Source organism: Lemur catta, chromosome 3 (assembly GCF_020740605.2).
Source record: "Lemur catta isolate mLemCat1 chromosome 3, mLemCat1.pri, whole genome shotgun sequence".
In the NCBI taxonomy this organism is placed as follows: Eukaryota; Metazoa; Chordata; class Mammalia; order Primates; family Lemuridae; genus Lemur; species Lemur catta.
The window spans coordinates 77587336-77609814 of NC_059130.1; the positions used below are offsets into that span (position 1 = coordinate 77587336).

At 40.5% G+C, this 22479-nt stretch overlaps 1 protein-coding gene across 1 annotated transcript in view; it reads right to left on the reverse strand.

The window, feature by feature from the left end:
* The window catches only part of ROR1 (receptor tyrosine kinase like orphan receptor 1), a 361547-nt gene that overhangs the window by 128698 nt on the left and 210370 nt on the right, over positions 1-22479 (reverse strand). Inside the window, exon 2 of the mRNA XM_045547843.1 lies at positions 15781-15852. Coding sequence (XP_045403799.1) covers positions 15781-15852 — 72 coding nt within the window. The remainder of the gene's footprint in view (positions 1-15780; positions 15853-22479) is intronic.

Below are 22479 nucleotides of genomic sequence, written 5' to 3' on the forward strand. Positions count from 1 at the left end.
AGGAGACCTCAAGCTCTGGGGTGGTAGTGCACGCAACCTTGGCCACCACTTTATCAAAACACGTAATTTGAAAAACATGAATAAATGTCTCCACTGAATTCCCACACCAATTATGGAAAGCTACTAAAGATTTAGGTGTCACTTTAGAAGTCACTCTATTTGTGGATGGCCCAGCAAGAGAAGCAAGTCATGCTGTTAGGGAGATTCCATGAAAAGGTAGGTACCTCAAGATTAATGCTATTGAATAAAGAAAAAGCAGTTATTTTTGATGTTTTGACAATCACTTTAGGGTCTGGTTTTTATTAGTCCCATTTTTGCCTTTTAAAAGGCTTATTTTTTTTTCTGAAAATGTCAGGAAATTTGGAACAGAAACTTACAATAAAATATGCCCCTTGACCTTCTGATCTATCAATCTTTCAAATAAACAAAAATATTCAGAGACGCCTAGAAGAAGGTAATTCTTGGTAGTTACCTGATATTAGCTACCATATTGATCATTACTTAGCAATTGTGTTTTTGGGAAGTGGGAGTATGAGGCAAAGGGAGAATGCAGAGAATGAGTGTGTGTGTGCATAGGAGAGGGGGAGAGAGAGAGTGAGAGAGAGAGAGAGACTCGGTAACTCATTTTCACTCTAAATGCTTTAAAATCTTACAGATGCCAAACAGGACACCCTCTTTCATATTTTTTTCTCCAATCATTCTATTTTACAAGCTACATTATTCATAAATGAGACATTCAAGAAACACAAATTCTGAAATAAAAATGTGCACACCACTAGTGGAAAAGCAAACAAAAGCAGCTAATGTACTGTGGCTAAAAAAATTTTCAAACAAAGTGGCAGTAATTTACTGCCCTGCTCTTAGCTGGACCCCATGAACATAATCAGAACCCCCAGGACTGATGGGAAAGTGTGATTTACAGTAAGTCTCAGGCTAATAAAAGAAAATGAAAAAGCAAATTGCGCATGAACATGAAAGCTGTATTTCTTCCGCTTTCAGCAACCGAATCAAATTTCCAGCAAGAATTTCAGGGTGAAACTTAGAAGTCCCTCAAGAAGCAAACTGTGAGCCAACCAGCATCTCTTTTTGGACATTGCTCCAGACATCTGAATGACATAATTGATATTTAGAAATGACAGTGGTTAGAAAGGTGCACACTATACCATCTGAGTCATAGCAAAGAAGTGTGTGGACCCGGGTTTGAGTCCTGACTTTGTCAGTTGCTCTCATGTGTCCTCAGGCAAATTATTTCACCTCTCCAAGTTCTAGTCATACTTGTCCCAGACTGTTGTGTGGGTTAAATGAGATAAAGTACATAAAGTACTTAGAAGGGTGCTTCATACATGGTAGTCTCAATAAATTCAGTTACACATTTTAAATAAAAAAACATATAGGCCGGGCGCGGTGGCTCACACCTGTAATTCTAGCACTCTGGGAGGCCGAGGCAGGCGGATCATTTGAGCTCAGGAGTTCAAGACCAGGTTGAGCAAGAGCGAGACCCCGTCTCTACTAAAAATAGAAAGAAATTATACGGACAGCTAAAAATATATATAGAAAAATTAGCTGGGCATGGTGGTGCATACCTGTAGTCCCAGCTACTCAAGAGGCTGAGGCAGGAGGATTGCTTGAGCCCAGCAGTCTGAAGTTGCTGTGAGCTAGGCTGATGCCACGGCACTCTAGCCAGGGCAACAGAGTGAAACTCTGTCTCAAAAAAAAAAAAAAAAAAATAATAATAATACATTTTGATAAATGAGTTAGTCTAGCTAAGGTGCTTAGAACAGTACCTGGTACACTGTAAAGTTCTACATAAGTGTTTGTCATTATTACTATACAGTGAAACTTTAGTTGATCAGAATGTTTAGAAAAGTGGTGACTAAATGAATTTATTTTCTCATTCAAAACCTTCAAACCACTTCAGTGTTCAAAGTCCTTAAAAATCCTTCTAAAATGTATTAATGTTAGTCTATTTTCCAAGGTAAGTATGATATGTTAAGTATCAATTTAAAACTGTTTACATTGGATTGTGCCTGGCTCCAGGAACGCAAATCAGAAGCGCTGGGTTCTGATACCAACTCTGCTACCTGCCAGCTGTGTAACTTTAGGCCTCAGTTTACTCATCTATGAAACAGGGATCAGGAGACCTGTCATGCCTTTCTCTCAGTTTTGGTTACTATCAAATACAATCACGCATATGTGATTATTTTGCAAACAACAAAATGTGAGGCAAATAAAAGACAGCATAAAGTTGTTATTATTGATCTTTAGAATATGGAAGCCTGTTTCTGGGAATGGTATGCACAGCATATGAAGATTCCAGATTACACCAAGGATGTGGCACTTTTCAAAAGCTGTGGTGAAATATACATAACAAAATGTACTATTTAATCATTTTTAAGTGTATAGTTCAGTGGCATTAGGTACATACATGTTGTACAACTGTCACCACCATCCATCCTCCCAACCTTTTTCATCTTCTTAAACTGAAACTCCATGCCCAGTATACACTAATTCCCCCTTCCCTCCAGCCCCCGGCAACCACCATTCTACTTTCTGTCTCTATGAATTTGACTATTCTAGGTACCTCATATTAAGTGGAATCATATAGAATATTGCTTTTTAAATAAATCCTTTATTTTTTACACTTTCCATCTTTGTCTTTAACAGTGAGTGCAAAAAACAATGGCAGTTAATTGAGGATTTCATTTTGTAGGGTCTAAATCCTTGAGGTTTACAACAGGACTGTGATTAAGGAACAAAGACACACACTGTCCTGATAGCATCCTAAGCCCTGTTGGGGCGGGCCGATTACGATTGCTCAGACTGGTCTCCATTGCAATTTTAGAATACCTCTGAGAAGCTGTGATGTTATAAGGCTGTGCAATGAGGACCAGGGAATGGGATCTGGTCCCACGTCTGCCACACAAGTTAATTTTGTGTGAATCATTCTCTTTTCCAGGTTGTACTGTTAAACTTGAGGCAGACTGGGCTAAATGATCCCAAAGTAGTGTCAACTTCATATTCAAGTGTTTTGCTGACATTTTCTACTTTGCAAGATACTAAAAAGTATCATTCTCTCTCTCTCCAAACCTTCATCTAGGAACAACATATTCTATATAATGAAAATGGAAGAAGAGGAGGATACCTGTGATATTTTTCCTGGGAAAAGAAACTGGGGGTGCAGGGTGGGGATTGAACTGATCTTGGATGTTCCTGGCAGTTAGTGTTGGCATCTTTCTTCTGATCAGGAAAAAACAAAAACAAAAAACAGAATAGAGAGGAGTTCATAGTACATGTTATTTCACCCCACATGCACACACACACACGTGTGAACAAAGGCTCTGCTCAAATTCAAGGCTGTACCTTCATAACAGGAAAGAGTAATATTGAGTTAAATCATCTGAATTTAGAAGATACATGATCATTTTTGTTATCTGTGAAGTTACACCAAAATGTACACCAGCTCTAGAATTTTAAGGTCCAAGTCTATTGAGTATGAAAAGCAACATACCCAAATATAAGATGCCACAGACCAAAAGTGTTATGTATTTGGAGTGAACAAGCATCCTTAACATTCATGAACTTCCAAACCGGGGTGCATTTGTATAAGGAGACTCTCCTGGTCTGATAAAAGCCCGGCTCTGGGAAGAAGAACAAGATGACCCAAATTCTTTGGGGAGGAGACACTTTCACACATGAATCACCCAAGAAAAATGGCAGCTGCTTCAGAACGTTGGCTGCCTGCCCCAGAAGATGACCCTGGGGGGCTTGGTCTGCAGGGACTCACCTTCAGCATGGAATGCACTCAAGGATAGAAAGGCTAAGTACCTCATCCATCTGACTAGTGTCAGGTGACAACTCATGCATATTACCATTTTTTCCCCAGACAGAGGAGCCCTTGGTTGAAAAATATATCCTCTACTGGCCAGTACTAGGTCAATTTTAATAGTAGGGATATTTCCAAAGCTGTGTGCTCCAAATAGCTTCATAAATACTAACTGACATGACCAAAAACACATCAAATAATGTAATGACAATTTGTAAAAATCATATACAAGTTTTATAATATATCTTTTCCACAAAGGGATGAGAGAAGTTAGGGATGAGTTTAATGGGTCTATTCCCATTAAATTCATGTCAGGGATGGCGAATTCCTGAGTCATAAGATTTTAGCAAGGAAAGATAACTGAAGTATTAGTTATACCAATACCCTCAGAGCATTCCTGATGTAGCATTCCCCCACAAGGTCATGCAGTCAGTTTCAAATCGCCGGGAAAGGGAGATTGTTCGTTCGTGAAGGAACAGGCAAAGGTGATAGACTACATGACTTTACACTGGGTCTTTCACTATTTCGGAATGTTGGTGTTCTCATTTATGAAGGACAGAAACTATTTTATAAGACTATGTGAAAGTGGAAATTGTGTGCAAAGCAGCAATTTAGCAATTATCAATGAATCTTAGGTTTCTTAACCTTTTTGGGTTTTTTTTATTATTAATAAAAATGTCTTTCATATATTGGGCTGAAATCTGTTTCTTTATAATTTTTACCTGGTGGTCTCAGTCCAAACCCCTCAGGCTATGTGGAACCATTTTTTTTGTCTCCTGTAAGGCATCACTTCCAACATTTGAGACAGTCATAAGGATTCCTGTAGTCTTCTCTTATCTAGCTCAAATCTACCTACTGGCCTGCATCATTCCTTAGTACTAATGAATAACTCAAGTCACACACGTTATGGTGTACCAATAGAACTGGGAGTAGACAAATTGGGAGCAAATTAAGGCAGGGTCCCTGCTTTCAAGGAGCATAAATGTATAACGCAGTCTGGGTAAAGTAAGGGCTAAATAAATCAGGCCAGGCACAGTGGCTCACTCCTGTAATCCTTGCACTTTGGGAGGACAAGGCAGGAGGATTCCTTGGGGCCAGAAGTTTGAGAATAATTTGGATAACATGATGAGACATTGTTTCTACAAAAAAATTAAAAATTAGCTGGGCATGGTGGCGCATGCTTTTAGTCCCAGCTACTTGGGAGGCTGAGGCAGGAGGATCACTTGAGCCCAGGAGTTCGAGGCTGCAGTAAGCTGTGATCACGCCACTGTACCCCAGCCTGGGCAACAGAGTGAGACCCTGTTTCTTAAAAAAAGGCTCAGGGGGCACTTAATCAAAATACAATAAAAGTATCATTATTGAATAGGAGAAAGAGCAACTAAATTTGACTGGACAACCAGAGATGACTTCATGGGAAATGACATTTGAGTTGGATAGTCAAGAACTGCAAGGATTTTGAAAGGCTTTTACTGGGGTAGGAGCATAAGCAAAACATTGGAGAAGTGAAAGTCCATGAGATGTTTTAACAAAGGTGCTATGGACTGAACTGTGTTCCCCCCAAATTCATATGTGGAAGCCCTAACCCCCAATGCAACTGTATTTGGAGATAGGTCTTTTAGGAGGTAATTAAGGTTAAATGGGGTAATAAGGGGTGGGGCCCTAATCTGGTAAGAATGTTGACTTTATAAAAAAAGGAGGAAAGCCACACTCTCTCTCTTTCTTTCCTTCTTCCCCCGCAGGTAAGGGCACAGCAAAAAGGCAGTGGCCATCTGCAAGCCAGGAAAAGAGCCCTCGCCAGAAACTGATTCCTGTTGGAGCCTGATTTTGAACTTTCCCACCTCCAGAACTGCGAGGAAATAAATGTCTGTTGTTCAAGTCACACAGTCTGTAGTATTCTGTTGCAGCAACCCTAGCAGACTGATACCAAAGGGCAATTACAGAGGAGAATCAATGAGTAAAGAGCAAGGAGAACAGTGTGGGGGTATAATGACCAACTGGCCAGAATGAGGAAATGTAAATGGCCACCATCTGCGGACAGAGAAACCAACATTCACATCTCAGTTTTACGGCTTTATTAGTTGTGTGACCTTATGTTAGTTAGTCAACCTCTCTGAGCTCAAAGTTCTTCTTTGTTAATGGTATAACAGACAACACATGAGGTACCATTCATAGTGCCTGGCATGCAGAAGGTCTCTAAAAATGTCAGCAATTATTATCACATTTTATTATTATGTTATTATAATTAATGCTCATCACAAAACTAATAGTGAAGCAAGACATAAGAGTAATACAGGATGTTCAATGATCTGAATACTTCTTAAAAGTGTCCTCTGGCTAAAAAATGGTATGTATTCTTTTATAACATTCCTGATAACAATTACATCTCCTAGAACGCCAAGAATAAAAACCTAATTCTGAACAAGGAAACTTCATTTGCAGGAAAACAGCAGGAACTAGGAAAGAAAATGAGCATGCAATTTTGGCATTCCTATGGGCTAAGGAGAGGAGACTTAGATCATGGCCAGATATGTCCTTGATCTACTTTCTATTTAGCAAACTCCCATGCATCCTATAATACCCAGCTCAAATGTCACCGCCGCCATAAAGCCTTATCTAAAACTTCCCCACTCCTTCTATTATATGCCCACTTCATTTGGTCTGTTTCTCTCACTAGACTGTAAGCACCTTGAGGACAGATGCGTATTATTTATTTCTGTAGCCAGCACCTACCACAGTGTCTGGCACATAGCTCAACAAATGTCTGCTCAATGAATTAATGGGACAAAATAGGAATGCTGACTTTAAAAGGTTCAGAGAAACAGGAACGTTCAGAGAATCAGTCTATAGATTCTCAAAAACAAGCTCTAAACTATACACATTTGCAAGAGAGGCAGTTTTCCACACTTAAAACAAGACAAAATATAATCATGATAGGGGCTCTGTCTATATCCTTTTCCTGTCAACAGATATATCTATATCTTAGATAAGAACCAAAGTAATATAAAACACCAAGTTGGGATGTTATGATGTTATGCTAAGTGATAGCATCAAATAATGACAAATCTAACATAGTGAAAAATAAAAAGAATAGCTTATAGCGAGTACTGGGACACAAAATACCAATTGCACAATGAGAGCATGAGAAAAGAGAATTGCAGATAAATGCCAAAAACTGTGAGAAACTCACAAGAAATTTCATTAACTGCAAATTTACCATAAGTCAACAATAAGATGATGCTACCAAGCAGCTGAGAATTTTGGTTGCAGAAATAAAAGCATGAAATGAAGTAGTAGAAATAAAAGTGCAAAATGAAGTGTTGGTCCAGAATATTGTGTGCTCAGTCCAGGAGGCAATCTGTTGTGTGAGAAGGATCTGGAAAACAAGCTAGAAGGAAAAATAATGAAAAGAATGAGAACTGTTCAGCTAGAGAAAAAGGCGATTCTGTGGTCAATGATATTGTAATGATAATGCACTGTCAAAGTCATGCATGATCTCCCCTCATTCTTTAATTATTCTCATGAGGTCTAGGAGTCCAAACAGCAGGTCCTCTACCTAAGAACAGACGAGGTCCCAGGGCCATTCGTCATTTTATTCCAAAGTTCAAAGCAACACTGGAACTAATGAGGGCACATATAGGTAACAACAAGTTTCCAAAGATTGTTGGTATTAATATATTATGACATTGATTTTGATTCTTCTTGCTTCTTTTCAAAGTATTTACAAATTTATCTAGAGATATAATTTAGCATTCTTTATTAATCAAAGGCAGCATACACAGCTTAGAAGCTTAGAACTAAGGAAAAACTTGAGTTGTAATCAAGTCTGAAATGACCACACACAATTGCTAAATAAGGTAGGATCAGTGTCCATTTGCTCCAGCATTTAGGTTTGTCTGTCTCAAAGTCAGAATGCGGAATAACAGTAATTTTTGAATCCCCATTTTATAGATGTTAAAACTGTGGTTTTAACCACAGAGGTTAAGCAATTTACCCAAGGCCACACAGCTATGGAGTGCCAGATCAGAAACCCAGGCGAGTCTGAAGACAAAGTCCAAAGAATAGTCTCCAGCCACTCTCTGAGAGTAAAAGGGACCAGGACACCGAAGAGTGAGAATGAAGACCAGTTGGCTCAATATCAGAAAGAGCTTCCTAACCTTAGGGCTTCTCCAAACGGAAACCCTGTACTAGGTAGCCATTGAGAATACGGACTTGGTAGCCAGGGAAACCTGGATTTGAATTCTGACTCTGCCATTTACTAGCTGAGTCACTTTACCTCAAACTTGTCTTCCTGTCTGTAAAAGGGACATAATAGTATCTACCTTGTGGAGTTTTTATGGCACACTGAATGGTGCGTAGGAAGTGTCAGGTATCATAGTACTTTTCACACAGGGATTTGCTAAGTCCACCAGAAAGTGAGGTTTGTGACAGTGGAAATTTTGTGTTTTTACCTTTGTATCCTCAGCCCAGTGCCTGGCACGTGGTTGACACTCAATAAATACCTGTTGAATGAATGAGTGAATATAAGTGTTGGTGGGGTGGTGTTGAAATTACAGTCCTGGGAAGAATCTCTGGAAAGAATTCAGCTCTGAGTTCAGAAGACAAGTAAAGGCCATGGATAGGACATTCTTGCAGGTCAATTTGAATTCTCCACAACCATCGTCCAATGGCCAGAGTTGGTCATTTCTGACGTTGGGTCCACAAGTAATGGAATCATTTGCCAAAAATGATCAGAAAGTAAGTTATTCTTAGTTACAGCAATTGGGGGCAGAGGCTAAGAAGCCCTCTGAGGTATGTGAGGATTTGAACTTCCTAAGCTCTTAGACCAGCTAAGTCTCAGGGCATTTTTCAAAGCAAATAAGCATTTGATGGAATAAAACCAGGACAAGAGATATTTAAGCCTGGAATCTTAACAGGAACTGCCCTGAAGTAATATCACCCTGAACTAGAAAGATGATTAGTGAGCTTCTCATGGCCCTACAGGAAACCTTGCCTGGTGCAGGAATGCAAGATTTTCCAACCTTGTCTAAGAGAAGTTCCCCCACACTCCACTGTCCCATAATGTCTGTAATGGGTTGTAGAGCTCACTGTCTGCTGACGGTCTTTCTGCCTTCCTCTGTCCGTGGGTCCTTATCCCCAAATAATGGACCTGCCCTGTTTGTGAACCAACTTCTGCAAGCTCAGGAGGGCTAAAGTGGGGTTGTAGGTGCTTGAACCCTCCCAGAAACATTCCAGAAAGAACGAAGGGCTGACTCCTCCCTCAGGTGGCTGTTAGCTCGGCTAGACAGGATGCATGTGAGACTCCTGTGCTTCAGGACAAGTCTTATGTTTTCATCCTTCTCCTCTATAACACCTACCACTGCTGGAATCAAATGATTCAGAGCATATCTGTGTATGTGGAAGTAACTGTTTAAAGCCTTTCTCTTCCACTGAATGGTGGAGTATCCAAAGGCAAGACTGGTTTCGGTCTTGTTCATTACCGTATCTTCAGCCCCCAGGGCAGACCTTGTCCGTGTTGGGCACTCAATAAACATTTGTCGAGTAAATGAATCTATGGCATTTTATTACAAACTTCAATTCGGTTTAGAGGCAAAATAAATATATTGGTTAAGAACAGGGGTTTGACTTCTGGGTTCACTGCTTTGTGACTGTGGGCAAGTTGCTTAAATCTGTTATTAGTTTCCTAATGTTACTGTAACAAATTACCACAAACTCAGGGGCTTAAAACAACAGAAATTTCTTCTCTCACAGTTCTGGAGGCTAGAAGTACAAAAATCCAGCAGAGCCACACTCCCTGTGGGGGACAGGGGTAGAATCCATTCCTGACTCTCTGGCTTCTGTGGGCTGCCCTGGCATCCCAGAGCTCGTGGCTGCATCACTCTAATCTCTGCTTCCACCTGCACATTGCTTTCTCCTCTGTGGGTCTGTGTAAAACCTCTCTCAGCCTCTATCTTACAAGGATGAGTGTGGCATTTAGGGCCCACCTTGATAATGTAGAATGATCTCATCTCAAGATCCTTAATTTAATTACGTGTGCAAATACCCTTTTTCCAAATAAAGTAAAATTTACAGGCTTCAGAGACTAGGACATGGACACGTCTTTTTTTGGGGAAGGGGGGCCACCATTCAAACCCACTACTTTTTTCTCTAAGACTCAGTTTTTCATCTGTAAAATGGACATACTAACTCTTAAGATTATTATGAGGGTTAAAGGTGATAATCCATGTAAATTACTTAACATGGTTCATGGCACATCAAAAGCCCTCAATAAACGCTAGCCACTAATAACTGGTATTATTTCATGAGGAAGGGAGGTTTTACTCCCAATGTCCATATGGAAAAAGTGATAGAGTTATGCCAAGACATTCAGGCATTTAAAAAATATGCCAATATCAATATCAATCTATCCATCTCTATATTTTTCAATCACGGTTGGAGCTGGAGCTCAGCCCTCTCACAGATGTCATTATGTCTTGTACTTATAGCAGTACCAGAAGGCTGGGATTCTTCCTATTTTATAGATGGAAAAAAAAAAACCAAACAAAGCTCAATTTTCAAGAACCTGGCGTTAGCCTATAACTATCCCAATGGCAATTACAGCAACAACAAAAAGAAATAATTGGATTTGATTAAATTAAAAGGCTTCTGCACAGCAAAGGAAATAGTCAACAGAGCAAATAGACAACCTACAGAATGGGAAAAAATATTCACAAGCTATATATCCAATAAAGGACTTATAACTATAATCTACAAACAACTCAAGCAAATCATTAAGACAAAAACAAACAACCCCATTAAAAAGTAGGCAAAAGATACAAACAGAAGGTTTTCAAGAGAAGACAGACAAATGGCCAGTAAACATAAAAAAATGCTCAACGTCACTAATCATCAGGGAAATGCAAATTAAAACCACAATGAGATACCACCTTACACCTGTTAGAATGGTTTTTATTAAAAAATAATAGATGCTGGCATGGATGCAGACAGAAAAGAATATTTATACACTGTTGGTGGGACTGCAAATTATTACAATCTTTATGGAAAACAGTATGGAGATTCCTCAAAAAATTAAAAGTAGACCTACCATTCGATCCAGCAATCCCACTATTGGATATCCACTCAAAAGAAAAGAAGTCATTTTATCAAAAAGACACCTGTGCTTGAATGTTTATTGCAGCACAATTCACAATTGCAAAGATGTGGAATCAACCCAAGTGCCCATCAATTCATGAGTGGATTAAAATGTGGTATATGTATAGCGCGGAGTACTACTCAGCAATAAAAAGAATGAATTATTGCCTTTTGCAACAATTTCAATGGAACTAGAGACCATTATCCTAAGTGTAGTATCTTAACAATGGAAAAACAAACACCACATGTACTCACTATTAAATTGGAACTAACCAATGAGTACACATGTGTGCAGAGGGAAGTAAAACTCAGTGGAAATGAAGCAGGGGGAGGGGAGAGGGAAAAACCTACCTAATGAGTACAGTGAACACTGTTTGGATGATGAGCAAACTTACAGTTGTGACTCAAGCATTACAAAAGCAAAAATAAATAAATGGGACCTGGTCAAATTAAAAAGCTTCTGTACAGCCAAGGAAACTATCACAAGAGCAAACAGACAACTTGCAGAATGGGACAAAATATTCACATGGTACACATCTAATAAAGAGCTGATAACTAGAATCTATATAGAACTCAGGAAAATCAACAAGAAAAAAATCAAACAACCTTATGAAAAATTCGGCAAAGGACATGAACAGAAACTTTTCAAAAGAAGATAGATTTATGGCTAAGAAACAATGAAAAAATGCTCAACATATCTAATCATCAGGGAAATGCAAATCAAAACCACATTGAGATATCGCTTATCTCCAGTGAGAATGGCCTTTATCAAAAAGTGCCAAAATAAAAAATGCTGGCGTGGATGCGGAGGGATAGGAACCTCATACACTGCTGGTGGGACTGCAAACTAGGACAACCTCTGTGGAAAGTAATATGGAGACACCTCAAAGAGCTACAAGTAGAACTACCATTTGATCCAGCAATCCCATTACTGGGCATCTACCCAAAGGAAAAAAAGACATTCTATAAAAAAGACATCTCTACTAGAATGTTTATAGCAGCACAATTCACAATTGCAAAGATGCGGAAACAACTCAAGTGCCCATCAATACATGAGTGGATTAATAAAATGTGGTATATGTATACCATGGAGTTCTACTCAGCCACAAAATACCATGGTGATCTAGCACCTCTTGTATTATCCCAGATAGAGCTGGAGCCCATTTTACTAAGTAAAGTATCACATGAATGGAAAAACAAGCACCACATGTACTCACCATCAAACTGGTATTAACTGATCAACACTTAAGTGCACATATAGTAACAACATTCATCGGGTGTCAGGCAGATGGGAGAAGGGAGGAGGGGATGGGTATATACACACCTAATGGGTGCAGTGCGCACTGTCTGGGGGATGGACATGCTTGAAGCTCTGACTTGGGTGGGGCAAGGGCAATATATGTAACCTAAACATTTGTACCCTGTAATATGCTGAAATAAAAAAAAATTTTAAAAGATAAAAATAAATTATAAAAAAGAAATAAAGTCCAAAAGCGAGCCATGTAACCAAAAACATTTGTACCCCCTTAATATTTTGAAATAAACAAACAAACAAACAAACAACAAAACCCAAAAAACACTGTCCTGATGGTGGGCACACTGAAAGTCCTGACTTCAGCATTACAGTGTGTCCATGTAACAAAAACTCTTGTACCCCCTTAATATTTTGAAATTTTTTGAAATTTTTAAAAAAGTCATTAAAAAAAGATGTTGTTAAAGGCCCAAACCTGCTGAATTTGGGTGATTTTAAATACCACATGGCTATCCCAGGAATTCCCTAAGGAATTCCTCTAACCAGCTATCAGTTTTGTAAACAGAGCACAAGGATGGATGAGCTCTCAGAGACCCCAGGCCCAGGAAGACTGCTGATCAGCTTGCCAAGTGCCAAGGCAACATCTAGTCCATCCCTACTCTGCCACCTTCACTCACTGACACAGCTCCAGATATATACAGTCAGGAGCACAATGACTCAGTCATCCCATTTGGACTAGTTAAGGATCAAGCTCTAAACTGCAGGCTAGTTAATACCATTTAAATAGACTACGTGCCAAGAACAAACCAAGTAACAGAGAGTGGAGACAAGAGGAAGAACCACTGCCCAACTAGAGAACCCAGTCACAGGCCTTGATAGTGAAGCTCTGGGGAAGAGGTGGGCTTAAGGGCTGAGTCTAGGATGCGTCTGTCTATTGTGACCATGCAAGCAGCGATCCTATCACAACACAGGCATTGCGACCCACAGACATGCTTTCTGGCCAGGAAAACCACCTTAGGTGATAGATACAAATACCCCTACCCCCACTGCACAGGAGAGCAAGAGGAAGCTCAGAGTCATGGTAACTCTAGAGCCCAAGCTCGTAAGAACCATGCTGTACACTTCCCTGCTATGTATAAAGCTTCAAGCTGGGAAAGAAAGCCATATTTAAAAAGGCAAACCAGGGCAAAAATACCCCCAAATCTAGTCTGTCAGCACAGAGAACTATTTGCAGTTGGAAGCAGCCTCAGTATTTTTTTAAGTAGTAGGCTCCCTCCCTTTCTGCTACCTATGGGAGCAATTTCCAGTCCTTTCTCCAAAAGAAACATTTGGCTTTCTATAGAGAACCTCTGAGACTTCTTGTGACTGGATAGGGAAGAAGGGGAAAGAGGCCCTCCTCACACCCACCCCAGCTCTCTCCCGGGGAGCTGAGGTTGAGCCCCTGTAGATCAATTTATTTTAGGTGGTATTTGGTTCTGAAGCATTTGTTTCAGAAATTACCCTCATGAGCCATCAATAGCAGCTTTCAGCGGCTCTTCTCGGGTGGCCTTGTCTCTTTTAAATTTCATTTCCTGTTGGAAAGGATAGACAGGTAACTGTTTCATACCACTGACTGGACTTGTTTAACAGAACACTGGGACCTGAGGGAGGCTGGGAGTCACAGTGGGACTGACGGGTGGAACAGAGCAGCTGGGTGAGGAGGGAGGCAGTAGGACATACCAAGCGATGGATTTCGTTTTACTGAGTCTCCGTGTTAGGGAATCTGCCCTCCAGGAGGAGGGGATATGAATGCCCGGGAGACAGTGCACTCAGCTGCCATGCTGATCAACAGCACGCAGTATGCAATAATATAATTTTTCTGTTGGCTCCATAAAGAGCTTGCAGAGTAAGTTTACATACTTGAAAGTGCCTAGCACAGTTCCTGGTACAGAGTAGGCACTAAGTTAACATTTACTGTCCTTTCCTGCTTTTTAGTTAAAAAATATTCTATAAATATTTGTTGAAAATCTACTGCCTCCTAGGCATTGTGCTTGGTCCTGGAGATGGAGAGGAACGACACACAGACTCTGTTTTTATCTGTTTTAATTATAATAGAAAAAGAATGTCCACATCAAATTTGGAAACAGAAAAAAATGATCCTAAGAGTCCTTTGATTTAAGGTGAAAGGACACCTCACTTCACCCCACTATTGTAAAATGCCTAATAAAGTATAACCAGCAAAATAACTTTGCCTATTGCTGTTTTATAAAATAAAGTTACTTCTTCTCAGAGAGGAAATACAACTTTCAGTGACCATAACGATAGAGAGCTGATCCTAAAAGACCATATTTGACAATGACTTTTGAGCTCTTCTTACCACTGTAATCTCAAAATCTAGAATCGTGCCTGAACTAAAGTAGAAACTCAGTAAGTTTGTTGAACGTATTTGTACGTATATGTATGAATGTGGCTTCTCACTAGATAAGATTTGACTTATCATTCCACACATAGTTATTGAGGATTTCCTATGAACAAGAGTCTGTGCTAGATTTTGTGAGGGACACAGGGCAAAAAGAAAGAAAGAAAAAAAAGGAAACAAGATAGAAATCCTACCTACAAGAAACTTCTAGGTTTAAGGGCAAGACAGGTATATAAATCACTATGATATAATATAGACGATGCAAAGAGAAGAACAGAGAAAATGGGAGTTCCAAAGAGGGAAAGGCCACTTCCTGCTGGAGGAATCAGACAAGACTGTGAATAATATAAAATTTATGCTTGCTCTTAAAGGAGACGTAATTTGTTGCCTTGCAGAAGGGGGAGAATGGGTATTGGCAAAGAAGGAAAAATAATTCAGGTGGGAAAAAGACAAAAGCAGAGGGGCAGAAAAGCACAGGATACATAAGAAGAAATAGAAATTTGGCTGGAGATGCATAAAAGGGCATAAGAGGAATAAAGAGAAAGAACTAAGGCTTGGGGTCCGTTGAGCCAGATCGCTGGGGCTTTGCTGTGTCCTGATCTACCACTCCAGGACAGAGGCAGAGACTCTCTATAGCGTAGTCAAGCATGTGGTGGGGCTCAATTAATGCTAAACAACAAGCTCCTAGCAGGAACCTGTTCCCCATGTGCACACAGGAAGCTGCCATCTGTATGCACAGGCAATTACAAACATTCCAGATACTCTGTGCTGAACCCTGCAAACACATCAAATGCTCATTGGGAAAGGTCACCCAGCAAACAGCTCTGATCAATCCTGGCTAAGGCTGAATCAAATCCCCTAAATAAGATCCACTAGATGTAGTGTCAGGAAGGTCAGAAGCGACCCTATTTCACATCTTGAAGCATTTTTACCATGTGGAACATTTTAGAGGAAGAAGGGAAAGGAAAGAGAGGGAAAAAAAAAAAAAACTTCTCCAGATATAACAGAATTCCAAGTAATCAAATGTTAAATGATCACAAAGTAAGCTGGGAATTTACGTTGGCCCCCACCTTCTCCTAGTGATCTGGAAAACAGCTGATTTCAAAGAAGGTCATGCCAGGATTAGAAATGGAGTTTCATGCCTCCCCCCTCGCCGCCCCATGTGTCCCCACTGTGTACCTTTGTCAAGTTCACTGGAAATGTTCCATGATGAGGTAGGCACTAACTCAGCAGTGACTGACGACTCTGTTTCTGAAAAGAAAAGAAGGGAGGGGAGAAAGACAAGGGCAATATTAAATATAGTAACTTATGGGCTGTTAGAAGCATTACAGGAGGTTTCCAAACGGTCTGCCTTCGGAGAGAGACCACCGGACTCCCATAGCTTATTACACTGGAATGGCCACAGTGGTCGCCAGGCAGAGGCGCCTGCGTTTTAGAGGCCATCCAAACGAACAATCTATAGGCCAGATCTGAAGATTTTTACTTTAAAAAACTGGCTTGAAAATTCAAAATATTACATTAACAAAAAGGGAACTTACAGAAATAACCACACATTATCAAACTCTTCCTTTTCTTGTTAGAAGATCAGTTTTTGACTAATGTATCCAATAGCCTTCCAGTGAAAAATAAGAGCAACGTTGCTCCTACTGCTGATTTCATTGCTTGTGTTTGTGAATTGGTAGCACTTTTACGAAAAGAGAAATTCATTTCTCTACATTGGAACTTTAAGTCAAGACAAATGAAAGCTAAGTATTTGAATATAAAGAGTCATTTGTGGCAACTAAACTTAAAAAGATAATTTTCAAAATCATCATAAATTAAAATAAACATGCAAATCAACAACCTAAAGGACATAATACACTCTTCAATAATAGACTATAATATACAAATGGTGTCTTTTGTTGTGGTTTTTGAAAATTTAAGCCATGGCACCATCCTACTAACATATTGTAATGGGATTATGCTAACCTCTTTTTAGGCTATGTCTAACACGCGCGCACACACACACACACACACACACACACACACACACACACACACAGAACATTATTACAGGACGTTAGTGCTGGACAGGATCTTGGCGGACCCAGGGTCATTGCATGTATGGCACATACGCTGTCAATTCCTCCTCCGCATCTCCCCAGCTCTCTTCACTCTAGCGCAGGCATCATTAATCAACTATGGATCTTTTTGCCCATTAAGCCTGGGATCTGCCACAGAGTTTTTCCCAACACAAAATGAGTCTTTGTTGGAACACAAGGTGAACTTTAACAATTGGAACAACTGGAATTCAAATCCAGGTCTGTTTGACTCCAGTGCCCTACACCTCCAGGCAGTCCGCGCCGACCAGTATTCAAGTCTGTGAAACCTGGTTTAAAAAAATCACCTTAGCTCCGGCTTCACCTTTTCACAGAGATAAGCACACTTTCTACATTTCCTTATTTACTGATGTTGACTGTCTGCCAAATGGCCATAGAAGCCACACGTCAGCATCGCTGACTGAGCTTGCACAGGAACAGGATGTTGACCCACAGAGACTTTGCAAAGGCTCACTTCTAGTTTGTCTACCTGCCACACAGCAGAGACAAAAGGGTTGTTTGCTTTGTACAGGCCTCCTTGGCTTACCTCTTTCCTGGTCCTAGAAGCAGGTGGGAAAGAAACAGACAAGCTTACATACACCCTCCTCAACCCCAATGGCCTCAGTCCCCTGCCCAAAGCAGGACAAATTCCCCTAAGGGGACCTGAAGTCAGATGGGAAGTATGGCAGGGATCTTACAGCACATAAAATTCCAAAATATGAAACCAAAAAGAAAAATTTGCCCCAGTTGGAAAAATGCTTAACACAAAACCGCAGTGGAAAGTGGTGCTTCTCTCATCCACCCCTCGTCCTAGGAATGGGTATTTCATGCAGGTGATTTTGCCAGGAAGAGCTAAGTGTCTACATTTCGGGGCCCTCCTCAAATGACTCCAACCCCAACTCCACTCTGACCCCCATTCTCCCTCATCCTACGACCACCCACTTTGGCTCCTTCAATAATAACAGACCTTTTTGCAGTATTGTGGACTACTATGGTTAGCCTTACGCAATGGCTCATCGAGCACTTCTAGACCTCAGGGAGCTTGGGAATAGAAGCATGGCAGCCAAGGTGGCATTTCAGGCAAGAAAGCAAAGGTTGAGAAGTGGCAGGATTAAGACAGACATTGACAGCATTTCCCTTCGATATTTTCATAGCTTCATCTTACTGCTGCTCACAGTGAAATTGCCAGAAATAGAGGTCTCATTTTACAGTATTAATTTTATAGAAAGTTAGTTATATGTCACTTGGTTTTTCCAAGCTGAGTTTGAATTGCTGATGGAATATAATTTGGGACCGATGACAAATGAATAGATTCTTGGCACCACTAACAGTGAAATCGTTCCCCACGTGTCCCTGGACACTAATTACCACTTGGTTCTTGGGCTACAGCAGAGATAATTCCAATTCACATGCTTATTAAGTGATTGTGCTGATTCTGAAGAATTTTGTTCTCAGGCTCAAGATCCATTCCTTTAGATAACCACATGTTCAGCTTCTCAGATAAAATGATAATAAAAACAGATAAAATATTTTAAAATATGAATAACTTCCCTGAAAAATATTATCTTCCAAGGCCATATTTTTTAAAAGAAAGGCTGATTATTTTATATGGAAAGTTTAATATTAATAATTCCACCTCACAAAATGATGTTTAATATTTTATTTTATCTTATTTTTTAATGAAAGGGAGGCTTGAACTTTAAGCGAGAAAAATTGAGCACATCTCCACTTGAGCTCCATCAATTCCATGGCCACCAGCAGCTTTAGAGAGGGACAGGGCCACCGGTTTTGACCCTGAAGGATCTCGAGTGATGGATTCCATTTTTCTCCTGTTCACCTGCCTATGGCAAAACGTGAGACATTTCTATTTACTACCAGAGTAGCAGCTTCTCTGTGTAAAATCACTGTGGTAATAGCAGAGTAACATGTGCCATTTAGGGTCAGGTGCGGTGGCTCACGCCTGTAATCCTAGCACTCTGGGAGGCCGAGGCGGGTGGATCGCTCGAGGTCAGGAATTCGAGACCAGCCTGAGCAAGAGCGAGACCCCGTCTCTACTAAAAATAGAAAGAAATGATCTGGCCAACTAAAAATATATATAGAAAAAATCAGCCAGGCATGCTGGTGCATGCCTGTAGTCCTAGCTACTCGGGAGGGTGAGGCAGTAGGATTGCTCAAGCCCAGAAGTTTGAGGTTGCTGTGAGCTAGGCTGACGCCACAGCACTTACTCTAGCCTGGGCAACAAAGTGAGACTCTGTCTCAAAAAAAAAAAAGAAAAATGTGTCATTTAGAAGATAGTAGAATATTTAATGGAAGTACGCACCTAGATGAAAATACTCATTTCTGCCACTGATTGATTTGTGATCATGAGCAAGTTATCGAACATCTTTTGACTTTTATTTTATCTGTAAAATGGGAACAATAAAAGCCATCTCATAGGACTGAAGTAAGGACTAAATCAAATAATGGACCAAAAGGATCCTGCACAGTGCCCGGCCTACAGACTCAGGAGCCGTGGTGCCTCCCCTCTGTCCAGGAAGGCAGCTAGTGGCCGTCCTCTGCATGGCCATGCTTAGTAAGCTGCTGTGTCATCATCTGTGTTTGTAATGACACATTCACCATGCCTTTAGAAGGACACTGTATTTCACATGCCTCGCTGATCCAAGCCAATCTTTTCATTTTGTGAGGCTTTCCTGAATTGGTTACCAGTTCTCTAAGAACACAAGTGTTTTTATATGGTTTTATCCAATTTAAGCAAATCAAGCATGTTTTAGAAAACTTCAGCCCTTATCTTTCTCGACCTCTGTAGGAGGGCCAACCTCAAAAGCTATTCTTCTCCTGATTTGATCAATAGGAGCCATTATCTTTGCAGTTTCTCCGAGGATTGACTTTTTGGCACTGATTCTGCAAACCATAAGGTTTTGGTATTTAAGCCTCAACAGTGGGAGTGTTATTCGGAGGGAAGAACAAAATGAGCCTTGAATCCTCCTCATTGATAAAAGCCTGTGCTCTCTGAAAGGATTACTGGTTCATCTCAGCAGTTGGCAGGTAGAGACCCAACGTTCACAGGATGTGGAAGCTCTTCCAAGAAGCATCCAGCCATGCCACATCCTGTATCCCGGACTCCGTGATGTGTGAGGTTACACAGGCACACTGCATACTCCCGAGACCAGCGGCCAGCCCAGCAGTTGCAAAGGCCCAGTAAGAGAAGCAAGTGGCTACCCCAGTGCTTATCTTGACCAGTCACTGAGTCCTAGAGCGTTGTGCCAGGGTGCACCCTCGAATCCTAGGACTTATTTATCAATCTATAGTCTTTGGATCCATCAGCTTTTTGTGGAGCTATTTATAGGAGAACATTATAGAATTTAGGGGTATACAGGACAAGGGTACAAGGCTCTAGACCTTCCTTTAACTGGAACAACTCTACTTTTATCTGTTTTACATATTTTTGTGTTTACAGGTCTTGTGGAAAAGGCTCCCAGGCCTTAAACAGATTTTTTAAAAATTATGTAATACAATCTCCTCATTTTGCAGATGAAGCAAGTGAGGCCCACAGCAGCCAAGAGGCTTTGCCAAATCCCAGAAGTTCTAAGATAGAGCCAGGCCTTAGAAATGGCTTATAAATAAACACATGTTGACTTCTCACTCAACTCCATTTTCTTCTGTCTGTACCCCTAACATGTGACATGTATCCTCAGAGGCTGAGTTCTCAGAGATGCCTAAGGAATTTCTAAGCAGTCAGGGTCAGCCCCACAACAGGGGCACACTTTCTTCCTGTGGTAAAAGAAGGCCTCTGCTTGGGATCATTTCGGGGGTGGCAGGGATGCTGACGGCTTTGTGAGCTGTGGGATGCAATGTTATTTTAGACATTGTCTGGTCAAGGCTCTTAGCCCTGTGTCCTTCCTCTCCCTAGTGCTTCATTGGAGAAGCCCACAGCCAGGTAAATCACCTTAACCAAGGGTGCCTGTTTGGAAAAGCAACTGTGTGCTGTAACTTACAAGAGCAGACAGGTTACATTCCCCAGCGGCTCAAGGGGTCTGTCAGCCTGGGCATTGCTTCAGCCCTGGGTTCACCATTACCCCACGTCCAGGGTCCTGAATGAGGGGTCCTCTGCACTCTGGGGACTCACTGAGGAGAGAGAAAAGTTAAAGCCTCCCTCATCCCACATGGGATAGTCAGCAGTGGAAAATATTATGCTCAGTGTTTATGAAGACATCCTAATTCTCAGTGACCTTGAATTGGGATTTCTGATGTAATCGCGAAATGAAGTTATCAATACAGTCACCAAGAAAGAAGGTGGCACAATCCTGCAACCTTAACGCCTGCTCGATTACCCAATCACACTACCTGCATTGCACTGTGAAATCATATTTTTGTGTGTGAAACATGGAAATAGCACAATTTCTTTGTAAACAGCACAATTATTGTACATGTGACAAAGCCATTAATGTGTTGAGGAAAAATTTAACATACACCAAAATTTGTGGTATTATTCATATTTGTATATAGTGGGAACTGTAAAAAAAAGGCAGAAAGAAATAAATATTATTTCCTTCTTTAAATCTATTAAATTAATCTTACAGATCCCGTGCAGTGCTTGTGTTGAAAGCATGCTATGCAAAGCACCACCATGACGCACATCTTCTTGAAAGTGAATAAAAATCAATATGGTCTTACTCAACTATAGCCATAGAAACTTTTGCCAATTCAGGAGCTTCTAGTTTTTTGTTTGTTTATGTTTTTTTCTTAAAGGAAACATCCAAAATAGTTACTGAGGAGGCAAGATGTCTCCTCAGGGACATGGAACATCCTAAAAGAAATTTCAAAATGGTTCAAATTTTGATCTTCCCCAAGGAGACGTTCAAATGAGTGGATGCAAAGTTAACACGCCCTCATTCACCCATGGTGCCTCCCAGAACTCGACAGATGTTTAGTGCAATAAAAGAGTTTATTTCTGGCCTCAGAGAGAGCTGGTGAAGACAGAGTGAAAAAGGGAATAAACATGTTAAAGAATGCTTAGCTCAGAAATTGGTCTTATCTCCCTACAGAGGTTCCATTTCATTTCCTTTTGGTTGCTGTAGACACCTCGGGTTTCTAATGACATCAACAAACTTTACTCTTTTCTTCTTATTTCCACTTGACTGCCCTTCCTTATACACTCTTCCCCTGAAAAGTGCCTCCTGGCAGTTTTTCTTTCTTACTCATCCTTCTGTGTCATCTGTCTTTGTGTTATGGCGTTTGCCATTTCATTTCCCCCTTTGTATGACCCACGTACATTTTCATTGCATATTCTATAATCCATTTTATAATAAAAGTCTGTTACCTAGTAATTGTCTCTGGCCAATTCAGAGTCACACGCCACTCAAAAGAAACAAGAGACACAAGAAAGATGCTTTCATAACTGCAATTCCATGACAGCCTGAGAGTTTATCTTTGACTCTTGCAAAACAAATGAAGTCTTGGTTAAGTCCAATACACAATGGGAATGAAGTCGTACTGGGTGTTCCCTATAGCCATAGTATATTGCAGATGATTTGGAAAACCACATGGCCACAAGGAGTTAAAAAAAACTCCTTATGTTCACCTAGAGTTTAATTCTATTAAGTTCATTTGTCTGTTCATTGATTCATCCATCCATCTATACAACAAACATTTATTGAGTACCTACTCTGCTTCAGACTAGCTAAGTGTCAGCTAGGTGCCAGGATATAAAGGTGAACAAAATCAAGACAGCTCCTTATTTCAGGAAGCTCATTGTCTGATAGGGACACAGAGAAATAAACAAAGAATTACAACATAGTAT